Source organism: Salminus brasiliensis, chromosome 25 (genome assembly GCF_030463535.1).
Source record: "Salminus brasiliensis chromosome 25, fSalBra1.hap2, whole genome shotgun sequence".
Lineage (NCBI taxonomy): Eukaryota > Metazoa > Chordata > Actinopteri > Characiformes > Bryconidae > Salminus > Salminus brasiliensis.
The window spans coordinates 6,278,994-6,296,818 of record NC_132902.1 but is presented as its reverse complement, the minus strand read 5'-3'; the positions used below and the strand labels follow the sequence as shown (position 1 = coordinate 6,296,818).

Genomic DNA, 17,825 nt, shown 5'->3' with positions numbered 1-17,825 from the left:
TCTCGCCCCTTTCAATGCCAATCGGCAGGATAATGGACGACACACTTTTCTCCCACGCCTCTGCTGTGTCTTCTGCTGATGTAATTACAAACAAGTGTCTTTCTCGAGGCCATCACAAAAACACTGAAACTGCTGTTTAATTAAATATTGCTTGTCCTTGTGTGTTTCAGCGTTTTACTTCACTCTATGTCCGAATGCATGTTTTCCAATTCAAAGGGTGCAAATACAAGGTTTTTGGTACAAGGTCTCAGGATGGAGTGACGAATGCGCAAACAAATAGAATACTGTACATTTCTTTTGCAAGTCGACTTTTCATGCTTTTTACATTCATCAGAATTTGTCTTAACACTGTACATACATATTGCCCTCTGTGTCCAGTTTTTCTTTTTCCCCTTACCTGGGAATTCCATTACTTTTTTAAATTACAGTTAAGTAGTTGTCATTTCAACAAAAAGTCATTCTAGATGGTTTGATGTAAAATGACGCATTTTAGAGAAACTTGCAACGCTCTATACTGCTGTATTTAAAAATGCTAATGGTATCTCAAAGTGAGGATGGTGTTTACAGAATTACGGCTGTCTAGTAAAGGGCCAGAGCTCATTCCCACATGTGCATTAATGCGTGACATGACAGGATGAGGATGCTGTGTTCTAAGTTTGACTGAAAGACAGAGCAAGCAAACCTGGATGAACCAGTCCACTCAATGACCCTGAAAACAGCGGAAACTCTACTAAGACCATTTACTCAACTTTGTGCTCTCAGATATGAGAATGTATACTCTAAATGTGTGTGATTTAAGCCTGTTAGCTGGAACATGGCCTGTGCTGTGGTGTTTAGCCTGTTAGCTAGCTAACTAATCTAAGCTAAGTGTAGATAGCTGGCTATGAATCCAAGCACAGCGGACACGTTCTCATTAAGACTTTTCGGACAAAGGTTACTATAGGCTGTAGCAGTTACCTCAGGGGGGAACTGTACAGCATTAGGTGCAACACACTGTAACTTGCACTATTGCCTGTTCAAAATCAGTGAAAACAAACCTGGATTAGCCTAATGTTTTTTTTTTCAGTGTTTGTTTTTTTATTGTATCTAATTTGTACAGACCTGTGATATTTGTGTCCTGTAATGTCCACCACTAATGAGGCAATCCTCAAAACTCGCTGTTTGAGAGATGCTGTGAAACTATGACTCTTCTATTTCTGTCTCCCCTCTGTTTTTAATCAGTGTGTTTATTTCTCTTTCATCTCTCTCTCTTATTTCTCGTTTGTTTCGTATGCTCTCTCTCGTCTATCCTCGCACTCTTCCATCTCTCTCTTTCTCTTTCTCTCTCTCTCGCTCTCTCTCTCCGTCTCTCGCTAGGACTCCACAGCAGCGCCCATAAATCAGCATGCTGTCACCTGTAATAAAACCCATTTGTGGAGCACAGGATGTGAATAAGGAAGGACAAGGTCAGGGTCAGTTGACTGGTGATGGGGAGAGGGGAAGCGACTCTACTGTAATACAATGTGACATTGCATAGTGGTAGCCAGACAATTAAACCCAACACAAGACATCCATTATCTCTCTCTCGCGCGCACGCTCTCTCTCTTGCTCTCTTTCTCTCATCTCCACCTTCTCTCCTGCTTTCTTTACCATTCTCTCTACCTTTCTGGCTTTCTCTCTCTCTCTCTCTCTCTCTCTCTCTCTCTCTCTGCATGTACACACAAACCCGTGGTAAAATAATCACCAATAGAGTTTCTGATTAAATTCTACTCTAAAGAAAAGCACTTTCCACAAAGAGACAGCCTTGATCATACACTACATGCAAGGGTACAGTAGACAGAGCAAGCACTCAGAAAACCGACAGTAGAAAATATTTTTTCAAGGGTTTTTAGATGTTTTCGATGTCAGATGGTTTAATCAAATCAGACTCAATTTGATGGAGTGAGTGAGAGAACGAGAAAGAGAAGGCAGGGTGGAAGAGATGAGCAAAAGAAAACAGTCTTGATGGGGAAAAAAAGAAAGGGGAAAAAGTGGCCTTCAGTTTGATTTGAGGTGTTCTGGCCTCGCTCTTATCCAACTCCTGCATTAATATCGTTTTTTTGTGTGTGTCTGAGAAATTACGTTATGAACCCATGAAAGACACTTATTTATTCAATTGTATCTTGTCTGTCACAGTGCCCCCAAAGACTGAAATTTGTTCCCACTGAATAGCATTGCAAGCGGCCTTCTCCACAACATGTCATGAAAACAACGTCTTCTATGATTGAGCATTTGGTAAACATTATCACAAAGGTCCAACCATGTCCCCAAAATAGCTTGATTCTGTTTCTTTTCAGAAAAAAAACAGGTCATTCTGGTTTATAAGATACTGTTAAACTCAGTACTGTTAGCAACCATTGCCATTATAAATGCTGACTCTGTTAAAAATTAAAGCAAAGAGCTAGAAAAGAGCTAGTTAGCATACTGCAAGAATAATAAAGTAAACTCGTCCTTGCATTCATAGTATTCATGAACAATCTTAAATGTTATTACCTTCATCTAATATGTGTTGTAAGGGGTATGTTTTTGGATATTTTTGATTATGATGATCAAAAATATGATTAAGACCCAGTAGAAACCTGGTTGCATATGTCCCTTTACATTCTAAGTGGGGCCCATGTGGCAATGATGCCATATGTTTTATATTTGTTTATTAGATTAGACCTGTCATGCATTTGTAAAAAACGTAAGACTGCAAGGTGCCTAAATTGTCTCAAGTATTTTTACTTAAAGCTTTTTACCCAATGTGTTACTGCAAATTCACACAGCTGTTTGTAACCCCATCTAACACTAGCAACAATCCTGACACTAGGAGAGCAAGGACTCAACACCTTCTCCTTCTCCGATACTTGTGAAGTCAGCCACCAGTCAGACACAAGTATCGCTTAAGAATGATGAGGGGAGAGAGTGAGACCGCTGATCCACTCGGAGCCCAACCCGAGGCATATTTGTGTATTTCTTTACCTTGCCAGTCAACATGGTTCTTTCACATCCACTTGTCAGCAAATGCATGTGCACAGCTGTCCATAAGGGGGGGCCCATACAGTCCATACAGTTCACAACTGTAGGGGGAGGCCAGTAGCAAAGAAATACCAGTTCTCACATACTGCTGCTACAGTGTGTGAAATATAACATTCCTTTGGATGTAGATATGTGGTTTAGATGAGGTTGAGCCCAGGCTAAAGCATAAGCATAACCAAAAAACATTTCTGTAATTTTCTGTCATTTTGACATTCAAATATCATAGTTTTCAACTCAAGGAAAATCACACCAGAACATTTTGCCTAATAGTGTGCAGAAATATTTGACTCTGTTTGCATTTTTTTCTGAGCTATTTTTGTGAAAGCCAACTACAATCAATATTTGCAAAATGAGTTGATTTGGTTTTCCTTTTTCATAAATAAACTGAAAAAGAAAAACAGAATCCGTCTGGAAAACTCCATGATAAATAAAGGAAGAATCTGACTATGACTATCACTATGATATTCTATATAGATTCATGCCCTAGTCTAATTAGATCAGACTTGTTTGTATGTGTGTGTGGAAGAGGGGGAGAGAGAGAGAGAATCTCCTACAGGCACAAAGCCTGAGCTACCCCAAGGCCTCCATGCAAATGAACAGAGGGGCTGCTTTGTATCACAAGACCTTGGGCCAAACTGAAAAACCCCATATGGACTGAATTTGCTGTCCTCAATCCCTTTTTAATGATCTGCCATACATTTCTCTTCCCCTTGAAATGTGTGATTAACATCGATACATGATTCGTCTTTATGTATGAACCATGGTTTTGCGAAAGCGCCTCTCATTAAAAAACCCTGGCTTTTGTTTGGGTGAAGGTGTCCATGTATTTCCCTTTTTGAAGGAATACAGTCTCTTTTCAGTCAAAGACGTATGTATAATAAACAAACATGCATACTGTGGTCCTAGAGATCTAACTTCCTATGAGGTCAGTCTAGTCTAACTACAATTTTCTACAAATGCTTTGGCTAATTAATTGCTTCAGAAGCTCTTCATTAGCCAGATTAGATGCATTAGTGTAGGTAATGGTGAGCAGCCTATTAGGTGCAGTCTGGGCTCTATATCTTGCCCACTCTTGAAGAGTTCAAAGTCAATTGCTCAGAATTCACGAATGCTTTAATAGTTCTCTGTCTAGGTAAATGATTCTTTACACTGGGGGGAAACTGCTTTGACTTAGAGACACACTTTACATCCATTATATAGCATACGTTCGAACACACACACACTCACAATAGTGAATAGGGCAGTGAGAACACATACGTGGAACGGTAGGCAGCCCCCTCAGCACCCAGGAAGCAATTGAGACAATTATTCTTCACCAGTGGCTTTGAGAGAATTTAAACACAGCAACAACAAACAAGTTCTTGAAGATTTTGCTGCCTATTTTGTAAAGAATCACTAATTTCTTCTCATGTGGTTCAAAGAGGCAGCCAGCATGGAAAACTGAGAGTGGCTCAGTGCTGCCCTCTTGTGCAAATGTTGCTAATACAGTTATCCCAGATATTTGAGACTTGAGATATTTGAGATCCACTTGTAAATGTATAGAGGATAAAGACATATAATGAGTTTGAGGTAAACAAAGAGGTACCACATTCATTCAGATACATAAATACAAAAATATAAAAATACAGTATAAATTAAATGTCATAAAATATAAGTTTACATACATATAAACAAAATTCAATAATTATTTAGGATAGATAAAATGCATAAAGTCAATGCATCAGTTCCTCTGACTGTCTTTTCTTTCTTGTAGACCATCTTCATACAGCACAAAGACATAACTCCATTTACACCTTCATTAAGCCAGTCAGTGAGGCCGGCATCATGTGGACGTGTCCAGTCCTGTCCACTCCCAGGACACTTGTACAGGTGTAACGGACAAAGCCCTCCCCCTCTGTGCCTCCTTGGAAACAACGTTGTATTGCAGAATCAATTGTTATGAAATTCTGCTCTGTGCTGGATGATGTTTGTTGGAAGACCAAATGCGTTCAAACAGGCGAACGAAGACATGCAATACGCTTTTCTTTTGGTGGACATTATTGAGGGCAGGGTGCGCTTGGGCTGACGAAAGGTCCAGCATAAGTTCATCCTTTGAGTGACCCTGGCATTTGTAAAACTCATCATGGTAACCCATGCTCCACAATGAGCTTTCACAGAACATCTGTGAGAGAAGAAAGTGGAACATTTCAATATTTAGTAAAGGAACATTACAATTTAGTTTTTTTTTAGATTCCTCAGGACTTCTCAGTAGAATATAGAAACACTAGATGAAACTACAAGCCGTAAAACTGGAAAGCTCAAAGCAAATTGAGACAAAAAAACAAAAAAGTCTTACCTTGGTGTGTTTTACTCTGAAGGATATGTGATTATTCAGCAGTAGAAAAAGTTGGACTGCTCACACTCAGCAGGATCACTGACTTTTATAAGCAGCTTTATGACTGCTGTGGGTGGTTTTCCATGTAATACGATACCTGCCGCACTAAAGATTAACATGAAATACCCTCCTTCGTGGGCAAACCTGCATAGTTTTACAGTGTTGCTGTGGCAGGGTTTTGCCCAACAGGTTCAACAAAGGATAAACAGGTGGGGGAATGAGACCATGTGATCTTTCATAAAAATAATTTTTTAGAAGAGCAATCCCTTTGGAGTTTTCATGGGACTTTTGACCAGGTTGATGGCAAAAAATGTTGTTATTTGATTTGACAAACAAAAATGAGATATGCAGAAGCGTTTTTTAAGGGGAACTCCAGCATTCATTAATTAAGAAGTACAAAAGTCATTCAGAATGATTTGATGTGAAATTTAAGAGAAGCTGAATGAGCCACAGCGGTTTACAGTGGTGGTGATAAGAATCAGATGTCGGAGAAGTTGACCCTAAAAACTCTAACACAAAGTTAATAATACTAATATAATATTAATAATATTAATAAACATAATAATAATGAATGCACTGGCCTGAGACATTAATAATTTAAGAGAATCATTTTTGTCTTAGAATGGATTTTAAAAATGTGTTCTGCAAGGTGTTTGGTATTTTATTAATTCATCTACCTAGTCCTTAGCAGATATGACTTTAAGGCATGATCTGTCGTTTGAACTTGCAAACTGGATTGGTGAGTGCTTTTCCTTCTGAATGGCAAACGCATCTTGTTATGAAAAGGAAAGCAAAACGAAATGTTTTAGAAAGTTTGAGGGAATGCACAGACTGACACACCTGTTTTATTACACAAGTGATCAAATTTCATTGTTGCCATAAAACATGGGCATGCTGAAACATGTTTCTGAGCGACTGCCTCCGATACTAAGACGGGCCTTTAAGTTTGATAAATGCTTTATTTAAAACTACTTTATTTAAACCTACCCCAGCACATTATGAAACAGTTCTCAATCTAAAAGACAAATCCATGTTACAGTCTTTTGTGACCCTTTGGCTACGTTCACATTACCAAGCTTAAGTGACTTAAATCAGATTTTTGTGCCTCATTGTGACACAGATTTGACATGTCAAATTCCATCTTTTCAAATCAGATCTGAGTAACTTTCACATGTGGTAAACACATAATTTGTGGGCCAAATTTCACCTTTTTGCCTGAACACATGCATATGCGTGTCATTTCAGGGATAGATTAGTTCATATTACAGACAGCTACAGGTCACTTATATGAACTTACATTAATGTGAACCATCAAAACAGCCAAATCACATTTGAGTAAAAATACGGAATTGGTTAGTGAGGTTTGTAATGTGAATGTAGCTGGCCGACTGATAGTGTCCGGATAGACCTTCTTTAACCTTAATCATCAAGTTTCAGTTTACAAAGCTATTTAGGAAACTCAGTTGCCTGACCTATTATTCTTAGCAGTTGTATCTGAGTCAATGTATACGACTTTGCTTCTGGGTTGCGTAGCACTGGTACCCCCAACATGGCAAACTGGGGATGAACTTCTGGGCAAGCATATTACGCTATACTGGGAGTCAAGTCAAGTCAAGTCAAGTAAAATTTATTTGTATAGCGCTTTTTACAATTGTTGTTGTCACAAAGCAGCTTTACATAATTAGTACTTAATAAAGGACAGAGACAGAGAAGAAAGAAGAAAAAACACGAAGGATCAAGACTCCTAACACTACATTAGTCTACCTGCCAAATTGTATGTAAATCAAGTGCTACAAAGTACATTTAATCTGTAATATGATGACTTGGGTATTTCACATACCATGAAACATATAAATGCATCTCAAGTATTGAAAAGAAACATTTTTATTTCATGTTGTTAAATTAGAGAATAGCATTATGCAGTTAATAGACTAAACACCTGGAAGTCCCCATAAAGATACTAATGTTTGTGCATGAGTGTGCACGTGTGTGTGTGTTTGTGTGTTTGTGTGGTTAAGCATGGAGAGTGGGAAGGAGGGGTTTAAATAGCTAATTAAGGGTACATGTGAGTGGACATGTGTGTGTTGGCCTAAGCATAAAGGCCATCTGCGGAGTCCATCATTGTGGTCGCCAAAGTGAAGCTAGTCGTTTCGTTTAGTGGTACAGCTGCAGAAATGGTAAGTGCAAACTTATTGTATTTCTCTTGAGTGAACAAAACATAATATTATATAACAGGGCAGTTCATTATATGATAATATAATGTATATATGTATATATTTTGTTGAACTGCTGTGAAGTCGTCATGTTCTGAAATTTTTTATTGGGCTGAATTGTGAGTTAATTAGTTTGTTCATGCTGTAAGTTATATATATTTCAACTGGCATTTGACAGTCCAGCTGTTTCCATATCCTAAATAACCAAATAAACAATTGACATTTTTCTATGTACACTGTAAACCTTTACTTAATGAAGTAAGCAAGCTGGCATTATTGAGTTTTGTTGAACAAGTTAAAGGAACAATAATTGTGTGCTACATTAGACTAACTTTTAGATTAAGTTAGTATTTAAAGTTCACTAAAATTTTAGTGAAAGCTATGTTACTGTTTTTAAGTTTAGTTGCTTTATTACAGCTGGGTTTTGTGCTTATCTGCATACATTAGATCTGGGCCTTATTTCTGACTGTCAGTAAGTTACTGGGAAGTACACTTACTGGTCACTTGGACACATTCGGTAGACACACCTACTACACCAAGCCCTTTTGTGTAATTTGTGTTGGACACACGCTAGCCCTTCATCAGTGGCCAGTTTCTTCTGACAACAAGGCCATTGTTGGCTAAACATTTTAGTTGGTGCATCAGCAGTAACACAGGGGTGTTTAAAACCCCAGCCATACTGCAGGGGTGGTCCTCTGATGGTCCCTTTCCTCTGATGCATGGGGTAATGTCTTATTTATCATATCATAGCATTAATTTATTTATTTATTTGTTTGTTTTCAAATGCACTTTTCATAAGAAAGAGAACATATCTGACCCTGTTTAATACAAATCACTACAGATGATTTCTGGTAGTGTTTTTTTTTTTTTTTTTTTAAACAAATTGAGCACTACTTATTCTTTTGGGGATTGCTATACTTGAATGGTGTCATAGACACTCACCTGACATTTAACTAACATTCAACTAAATACATATTAAATGCAACTGAACATTGACATTGAGCATTGACATTAAATGCCTACTGAATTGAATCCTGCATCTAACCCTAAACCATACCATAACCTTAACCTTTTACATTACATACAAGGTTTAGGTAACGGTTAGGTTTAGGGTTCGGTTTAAGGGTTGATTTGCGGGTTTTGCTAATTTTCCCCATGTTCTTCATTCAATTTTCATTCTAGTACGGCTTCATTAACACATGCTTGAGAACGCTAGTGGTGGAGAGGTTTGGAGAAGAGACGTGGGAAGAACTGAGGTCAGCAACTAAATATTTGGCCCATGATGGCATTACATGCTTTACAGTAATTTGTTTGTCTCTTTGTAACCAAAGTTATATTTTCTCAGGTTATTGGCAGAGGTCCAAGACACCTTTATGACCTATGAAATCTATGATGATGTCATCACCCTTCGTCTGGTGCAAGAGGCTTGCAAAATGCTGGGTGAGCTTTAGTTTACACAAACAAGTTTTGATCATGCACCTAAATGACCTGGCTTTCAGTCTTTTTTAAAAATTCAAGGATGAAACTGAGGTATGGGATGTGTAGTGGACATGCTCCCTTAACACGATGGACCTCTTTGCACTCACGCTTTTCTAACTTGGTTAAAGCACATGCTCTTTTTTCCAACTCCCATTCATCATCTCCACCGTCATGGGTTCACAAACATCATCTGTTTCATAGTTTGAATGAAGCGCTCTCCACCGATCCTCAATAAGCCGAAGGTCGAATGCATAGTCGATAAACGACGGCAAGGACTAAAAACAAGAGAAAGAAAGTAGAGAAAGACAGTAAGTGAAAGGCCTTTGGGCTGTTTGTGGGCAGCGCCGCTGTATGTGACTTCCTTGGGGAATGGTTGCACGCTGATCAGAGCGCAAGTGAGAGCTGTGTAGGTGTTAACAATGTCCCTGCTGAAGGCTACCCATTGAGAGCAGTGTGTCACAGACGCTGTTCTGAGTGTGGATCCCTGTGTGAGTGCGCAGACGAAGGACAGGTGTGAACCTCAGGACAGGGCGCACACCTGGGCTCCATTGAATGACTGCTGGGCCTGAAGGACTAAACAGATAATGTTGCAGTTGGGGACAAACATAGCATAGGGCTTGTTTGCTGGGGTTGTGGCTGGAAGCTGTGGAAACGGAACTGAACTGAATTGACCCCACCCACAAATTAAAGCAATCAGCAACAAGGGGCCATGCGTTACCGATGCATTAATTTATCTTTATCTTTGGTATGAGGTGTTCTTAGAAATGACAGAAAGTGAATAACCTAAAACTGCCTTAACAGTATTGGAATCACTTAAAAAAGACCAAGCCTCAAGTAGCTTTATTTAAATATAACAAAATACACAAACACTTAATAAAAATGTGAGTGAAATCTAATGTAAGAGTATAACTAAATTTAGGGTTACTGGGGTAACCAGGTATAACCATTCTACCAATTAAGTAATTGTTTAGCTTGTTTAGCATATGCTAGTATTGGCAAGAACCCAGGGACTAGAGGACATTAACTTTTTTATTTATTTCATCTGTATTTAAAGGTGTCATTTTTATCTTATAACTATTTTGTATGTACCAAATTACCACTGAATGTACTTGCATTGTAAAAAAGAAAGTGTTGAGAAAACTGGTTGCGGAGATATACCAGGAGCCATTGGAATAATAAAAGTAATATAAGTAGTATTTTTATAAAAATAAAAAGCCTTGTGTGCAAGACTGAGAAGCCCAGTAGAATCCACCTGTGTGCATTAGTACGCATGTGCAAAGGCTTAATCGACCAGCCACATTGTGTAACACGAAATCGCTTGTTCAGGTAACACAGAGAATCTTGTTAGCACAATATTAGGGAAAATTCTGTTGGCCTGGCCAAAGGTATTCAGATGTTCTTGTTTCTTGACTGAAAATCTGAAATCAGGTGAAAGAAATGCTTTTTATCGGTGTGCGATGTCCAGTTTCTAATTGAATTGAATTGAATTGAATTGAATTGAATTGAAACTGAAAACATTATGCTCCCTTGTGTCTTGCCTTTTAGATGTCTCCTCTGAGGTGGTATTGAAGCTGTTTGGAGAATACTTCTTCAGTTTCTGTAAAATGTCTGGCTATGACACAATGTTACGAACTCTTGGTGGAAACCTGGTGGAATTCATTGAAAACCTTGACGCCCTCCATAGTTACCTGGCACTGTCATATGAGGTCTGCTACTTTATACTGCTCTGAAAATGTCCCTCAGATTAGATCTGTACTATTATACTATTGTTTCTGTACTAAAAAAGGAAAAAAAGTGGCATCAGGCCATCAATCTTACAATCAATTGTAGCACTTTATCCCCATCCTACCACAGGATCCACTGTTTTACCACTCATTTCAATATACAACTACAACATCAATTTCAAAGCACTACTTTGTTGGAATTCAATTAAAGTTTACCTGTATACAGATGTGTATCTCTGAACTCCCTCGCATATATCCCAGGTTTAATGTCTACCTTTGTTACTTTTGCCTCAGGAAATGAATGCTCCTTCTTTTCGGGTGGAGCGAACAAATGACGGCAGGACATTGCTCCACTATTACTCTGACAGGAAAGGACTCCACTACATAGTCCCTGGTACAAAATACATATATTCAAACTACATGGCTATTGGTCTACAGAGATTGCTGCTCTGTGACCTTGAGATCAACTCTAGAGACAAATTTCAAAGCTGAAAAAGACCTTTGTTCTTGCTCTTTGGTCTTGTTTCCATGACTACATGGTAGGCATTATTGAAGCCGTGGCAAAGGATTTCTTTGGCAGCAAAGTGACCATGACCATCCTGGAGCAGCCAGAGGAGGAAGAACGCACGGGAAAGAAAGAACATGTGATCTTCCTCATGACACAGACAAGTGAAGGGACCGGAAAAGAAGCTCACTCAAATGGAGGGGTTGTGAGTAGGGAGACAAAGTGTCTGACAAAAATGTCAAGTAAGTCCACCTGGCATCTGATTTTCTGATTTTCACCACAAGTCAACAGTCAGTCAGAAGTTAGTGAACACATATTTCATAGCCTTTAATTCAATGTAAAACTGCAGACTGTCAGTGCAGAATCACAGTACAATCTATCATTTTCAGAAAGTGTACAACAAATCTTAAATCCCTAAACACAAAAGTAAATGTTTTAATATAATGATCAAACTGTGTCTTTCCAACAGTTAGGGATAGAGAACACCACTTCAATTGTGCAGCTATGGAGGTGGCACCATCATGTTGTGTGGCTTTTTGCTGGGAAAAGGACTGATCATTAAAAAAGAGAAAGCATAATTAAAAAGAGAATTATTGCCAAAAACTGAAGTCAAACCTAAAGTCATCAGCTAGAAAGCTCAAAATCGGTTGCAAATGAGTCATCCAGCAAGACAGCAATCCTAAGCATGTCTTTAAAGTTGTGATAAATGGGACAACAAGGTGAATGTATTCAAGTGGCCCAGTGAATGTACTGAAGTCCAGATGTGAATTCCACAGTAATATGTGGGCTAAACTGATTGTTTAGCAATGTTTCTTCCAATTTGGTACTGCCAATTAACCCCCCCCTTTGTAGGTTCCCCTAGCACTAGAAATGCACCTGACTTCTCTAAAACTCAAATATATGTAAAGCCTCTTTTCAAACTGCCCGCAATGTGCTCTGCCCATCCACACCAGCTAACAGATGCCTGTGCCAGCCAGCATCGCTTTTAGAGTTATCTTCGAGAGAACATGGCCAACTGTGCTCTCTCGGACTCCAGAAACTGATGGCAAAGCGGCATGGCTTAGTATTTGACCGCTGAGCCACTTAAAGCCCTGAAAAGATTTTTTAAGAAAGGAGGCCTTGACTTAATTACACCAGTTCTGTCAAGAGGAATTGTTTAAAGTTAAGAAAGGTTTTGTGAGAAGCTTGTGCAAGGCTACTAAATGGTTTATTCAAGTTAAAGGCTTATTAAAAGCCAAGCCACCCATATTTAACACTGTATTTAAAATTTTGATTGACTGATATATACTGATATATATATATATATATATATATATATATATATATATATATATATATATATATTTACTGCACCATCAGTACTGAAACATAACACTTACCCTTTCCTTTCAGACAGCATTACACATTCATTCTGCCCCAGTTATCCAAAGAGACTATGGATTGAGGAGCAAGCCTTCTGCAATGCTTTCCCCTTTCATATTGTCTTTGACCAAGATGTAAGACCTCTTTAACTAACCTGTTATTTTATCTGTTAGAGCAAGCAAAGTGATTGATTTACACTAAGATTTTGTACTGTAACTTCTTCTATTTAACCTCCTTTACACCTGCCTATCTCTGCAGCTTATAGTAAAACAGACTGGAGTGAACATCCAGAAGTTTGTGCCAGGGCTGCAGAAGATGGGGTCCCGTCTGGATGAGTACTTCAGCGTGGTCCATCCTGAGGTCACCCTTAATATCCACAGCATCAAGAAGTTCATCAACAGCCAGTTTGTTCTGAAAACAAAGAGGGAGATGCTTCCTGAGAGCTTCCAAAATCAATCCATGCTCAAACTGCGAGGTATAATTTGCAATACCAAAAGCTGTTTAAAAATAAAACATGAAACTTGTAAGCTTTATCAATTAGCAAGCCATTCTTATGCTTAATTCGGCATGTTAGAGCAGGGAAGAAGGAAAGGATAGCAACTCCACTTACCATGTATGAGCACTTTGCAGTTCTATAGTTCCTATAGCGATGTTAGTTCCTCAAACTCTTAAAGCCAGGAGCAAATTTCTGGACATATTATGAAGATCATTGGATTCACTTTGGGGAAGATACAGAAGAATAAAAACACATGACATATACACATTTACACATTCACACAGTGCAGAGGCATCCTTAAAATTTGTCCTGTACTAAGGCTTTGGAGTTTGGAGATTATGCATTGACACAAACATTTTTATGCATGTTTATATTTCAGGTCAGATGGTATGGATGGAGTCTCTCCACTGCATGGTGTATCTGTGCTCTCCAAAGCTACGTAGTCTGCAGGAGCTGGAAGAGCGAGGGCTGCACCTGGCCGACATTGCTCAGCATGACACCACACGCGACCTCATCCTGCTTAACCAGCAGCGACTGGCTGAGATCGAATTGTCCAACCAGCTGGAGCGCAAGAAGGAGGAGCTACGCATCCTCTCACGCCACTTAGAGGTAGAGAAGAAGAAGACAGAGACGCTGCTGTACGCCATGCTGCCACGCCACGTAGCCAACCAGTTAAAAGAGGGGAAGAAGGTTGATTCAGGTAATGCATTTGATATACTGAGGGACCAGCAACACCTCATCTCAGCAGAGATGCTTCAGTGCCTCTTGTAATCCATCTTAGTGGAATAAGGCTTTTATGCATTGCAAAAAGCCCATAATATATCAATGCCACAGCTAAATAAATTTGCAACTTTTTGCACATTTAGTCTTAACTTTTTAGTCATAAACTGGAGCCACGTTAAGGTGAAGAGGAAGCTAAATGTTCTAATTAACATATATCTATAATAATAATTATAATTACTGAATATGACTTGAGGTATTGCTGGTTTAAATCCCGGGTCATTCTGCATGCCATCAGCAGCCTGAGCCTGAGAGAGCACAGTTGGCTTTGCTCTGTCCAGAAGAGGGGGAGAGAGAGCCAGTGGTTTAATGGCTCTCTCTTCCCACATCACTTCAGTGTAATGCTAGCCCTGCATGAATGTTTGCTAGATGATGCATCAGAGCTGAATACCCGTCTCTTTCCTCTGAGTAAGTTGGTTACCCAGTGACGCTGCATCAGCGGCAGTTCAAAAAGAGACAGTGGCTAGTTGCGTATGTGTTGGAGGAGGCATGTGACAGTCCTCGCCCTCCACCTTCCAAATCAATTCCACTGTCTACTCAAGCTTTGCAGTTTTTGCATCAAACTGATGAATTATTTCTAACTGATTTTTGTGATGTTACTTCACCTCAGGCGAGTTCAAGGTGTGCACAATTCTCTTCAGTGACGTGGTCACCTTCACAAATATCTGTGCAGCTTGCGAGCCCATCCAGATAGTCCACATGCTCAACTCCATGTACTCAAAGTTCGACCGCCTCACGAACGTCCATGATGTCTACAAGGTTAGATAAAATACAAGATCATTATGTTTCTACTTCAAGGTTTATGAAACATGTCTAAGTAATTGTAAGGCTGTTCTGGAACATCTAAAAGGTTTTCCAAGGTCAAACAAACCACATGAAATAGCTTGATGAGAAAGATTTGTTTTGTTGAATTTGTTCTGGTTTGCTGGTGCACCATTTATGTGATGACAGTTACCGTCTATTCAATTACAAGGTATGCAGTTCATACACTAGGCATATGAACCTGAATCTGAATGCACCTTGGCGTAGAATTAACTGCAAATAATATCGCAAACAACTGACTGAAAAGATTCAATGCACTCTTTTTCCTGGAATCCCATGGCTGTGCTTTCATTGCAGGTTGAAACGATTGGCGATGCCTATATGGTTGTTGGTGGTGTGCCCATCCCAAAGGACACCCATGCGGAGCGTGTGGCAAACTTTGCCTTGGGCATGAGAATTGCTGCTAGGGAGGTCACCAACCCCATCACAGGGAAGCCAATACAGGTGCCAATACAATTTGATCCTAAGTCATACTAATAAACTAAAATCATACAAATCTTAATTAATGTGATTGGCAAAAAGGAGCAATTGCATTTGGGTGTGCCAAAGGCCATTGTGTGAAGAAAGTAGATGAATTTGCAGGTGTTTCGAAGCATACTGTCATACGGGTCTACCATCAGCAGCAAAAAACCCAATCCCAAGGTACATTTTTAAAAATAAAGGCACTACAAAATGTTCTTGAGGCATACCACAGAAGAACCATTTTGTCTTCCATAAAGAAACATTTTGTAGAAGAGATATAAGTGTGAAGAATGTTTACTCTGAATTCTTTAACTTTTTTTAATCTCAAACTTTTGAAATGTTCTTCACACATCCATCTCTTACAAAAAAGGCTTTTTGTAGGGGCTAAAAGGGTTAACTGTTCAAATAATTCCCTTTGTAATGCCTATTTTAAAGAGTTTAGAAGACATTTAATAGGGATCAATGCAAAATTGTTAATATATCTAGAACACTTAAACAACAGGATAATTAAAACAGACTGACTGCAAAAAACAACTGATGTATAATAACTGTGCATGGTGGGTTTAGTGTAATGGGTAACAACAGTATCTTTTCTGCAGCAGACTAAATTTCAATTTCCTTGCTTGGCAAACACATCACACTTCAGACTGCTATAGATTGCTAAAGCTACATTTGCCTAAATATGGCAGCCAAATGCCCCAAATATCAGTCCCTGATATAGCTGTTGCCCTTTCTAGATTGTTTACATCCTGCAAATAGACCTCAATTTACATATCATGTATACAATATATAATGTCTTTATTTCAAAATTTCCACTCTCAGTATGTGTGTACTGTGTGTTATGAATATGATGATAATGTCTTCACTGTATTGCCTGCTCCAGATCAGAGTGGGTCTACACACAGGTCCTGTGCTGGCCGGAGTAGTGGGTGAAAAAATGCCCCGGTACTGCCTGTTTGGAGACACAGTCAACACAGCCTCGCGAATGGAGAGTCATGGTGTCCCAGACCATATACACCTAAGCCCTTTTACATACAGGTATCATTCATGACTAAATCCATTTTTCTTAAAACTTCCATTGGATTACTTCACAGTCTTACTACCTGAGTAAAAAATGCACATTCTGCACATTCATTAGGGCTCTGAAGGATAAAATGTTTGAAATTCGTGAAAGAGGTGAGATCCAGGTGAAGGGCAAAGGATTGATGGCCACCTACTTCCTGATTCAGAACCTGCATCTGTCCGAAAATCAGATCATGGGCAAAGGAGAAGAGGAGACATGTATCTACAAAGATGATCAGCAGGAGGTGGAGCATGGGCCAGACAGTAGGGACACTAATCATAAAATATTACTTTTCACTTAATTTGCAATGAAATGACTGCCTGACTGGTTAATGTCAAATGAGCATTGACTAAAATAGAATTCATAAAGAAGCAGAGGTCAGTTCAGTACTGTCATAAAAATGGTAAGTACATGCCTACTTTGAAATAAGCAGTACTAAGCAAAATAAATTTTTACTGTCTTTAGATAATGCTGCAAAAGAGCAGAACAATGTTTCCGAAGGGGAGGAAGAGAGAACATCTTCTGTCAAAGAGCAAAGCAGGAGCTCCTCTGCCCACCTCTCGGCTGATGACCCCTCACCTGAGCCCTTTGCGGATCTTGCTCCTAGTGTCTCGGCAGTCCAGTACTACTTACCAGACTACTCTGAACCCCTGGAGAATGGTCTTCCTCCAGAAAACATTAACATCAACTCCCGTCTCTGTACAATGCTTTAGATAATGCAATTCAGAAGATATAGGCCAATATAATAGTAATTTTTGTCAGCTGCACTTTTCACAACCATCTCCTGGGTTTTATTAACTTTCCAGTTGGCAACGTTCATCCACAAGAGACATCCTCAGGCTGGCCCGCAGCATGCCCTTCCAATAAAGTGTATTTCAGCTATAACATTCTGCAGTCCATAGATGATGAGATATAACACTTCAGAAACAATGAGAAACCTCAGAAGAATAATGATCAATTAATCACTAAAGTCATTAAATGTAGCAGCTGAAAATGTCATATGATGTAGAATATTGAAGAATAAAGGTCTTTAAGCATGCAGCAGAGAATATGAGCTGAGATTAGGCAGTCAAATTCAGTCCCACAAACATTTTCCAGTTTTTTTCTTTTTAACACCAACCCCTAACTTTCACCCTAATTACAGATGTCCAATTTCTGCTCAGTAGCTAAAAACAGGGAGATTTCTGCTCCAGGAAAAGATCTACTGGGCCACACAACTCTAACAATGCTACCTTTTTAGAGCCCCTGTAAGTCACAGGCCCTCAGAATCATCTTTTCCACCCATATGGCACCCCTGGCTATATCTCTCCCTATCCCACAACGCCATCAGTGCTGGGAAGGTGACAGCTAGCATGTGCATGTTCCTACTCGGAACATGAAGCCAGCCAAGCACATCTTTTTGAACTATTATTAATAAATGTCACTGGCCAGCTGAAGATGCTTGAGTTCTTTTTCTGACTCCTGGCCACAGATGGCAAAAGCATCTTCCAGTTTTTACCATATCAT

General features: G+C 39.2%; 1 protein-coding gene across 1 annotated transcript; it reads left to right on the top strand.

Moving 5' to 3' along the window:
- The first annotated feature begins 32 nt into the window (after positions 1-32).
- gucy1b2 (guanylate cyclase 1, soluble, beta 2) lies at positions 33-17,096 on the top strand. Its single transcript, XM_072670897.1, has 15 exons — positions 33-80; positions 4,793-4,957; positions 8,809-8,882; positions 8,972-9,066; positions 10,651-10,811; positions 11,124-11,223; positions 11,373-11,576; positions 12,727-12,830; positions 12,955-13,171; positions 13,572-13,892; positions 14,583-14,731; positions 15,092-15,238; positions 16,140-16,294; positions 16,395-16,582; positions 16,785-17,096. The coding sequence occupies exons 1-15, from the start codon at positions 33-35 to the stop codon at positions 17,030-17,032; spliced, it is 2,376 nt and encodes a 791-aa protein (XP_072526998.1). The 3' UTR covers positions 17,033-17,096.
- The last annotated feature ends 729 nt before the right edge of the window (positions 17,097-17,825 follow it).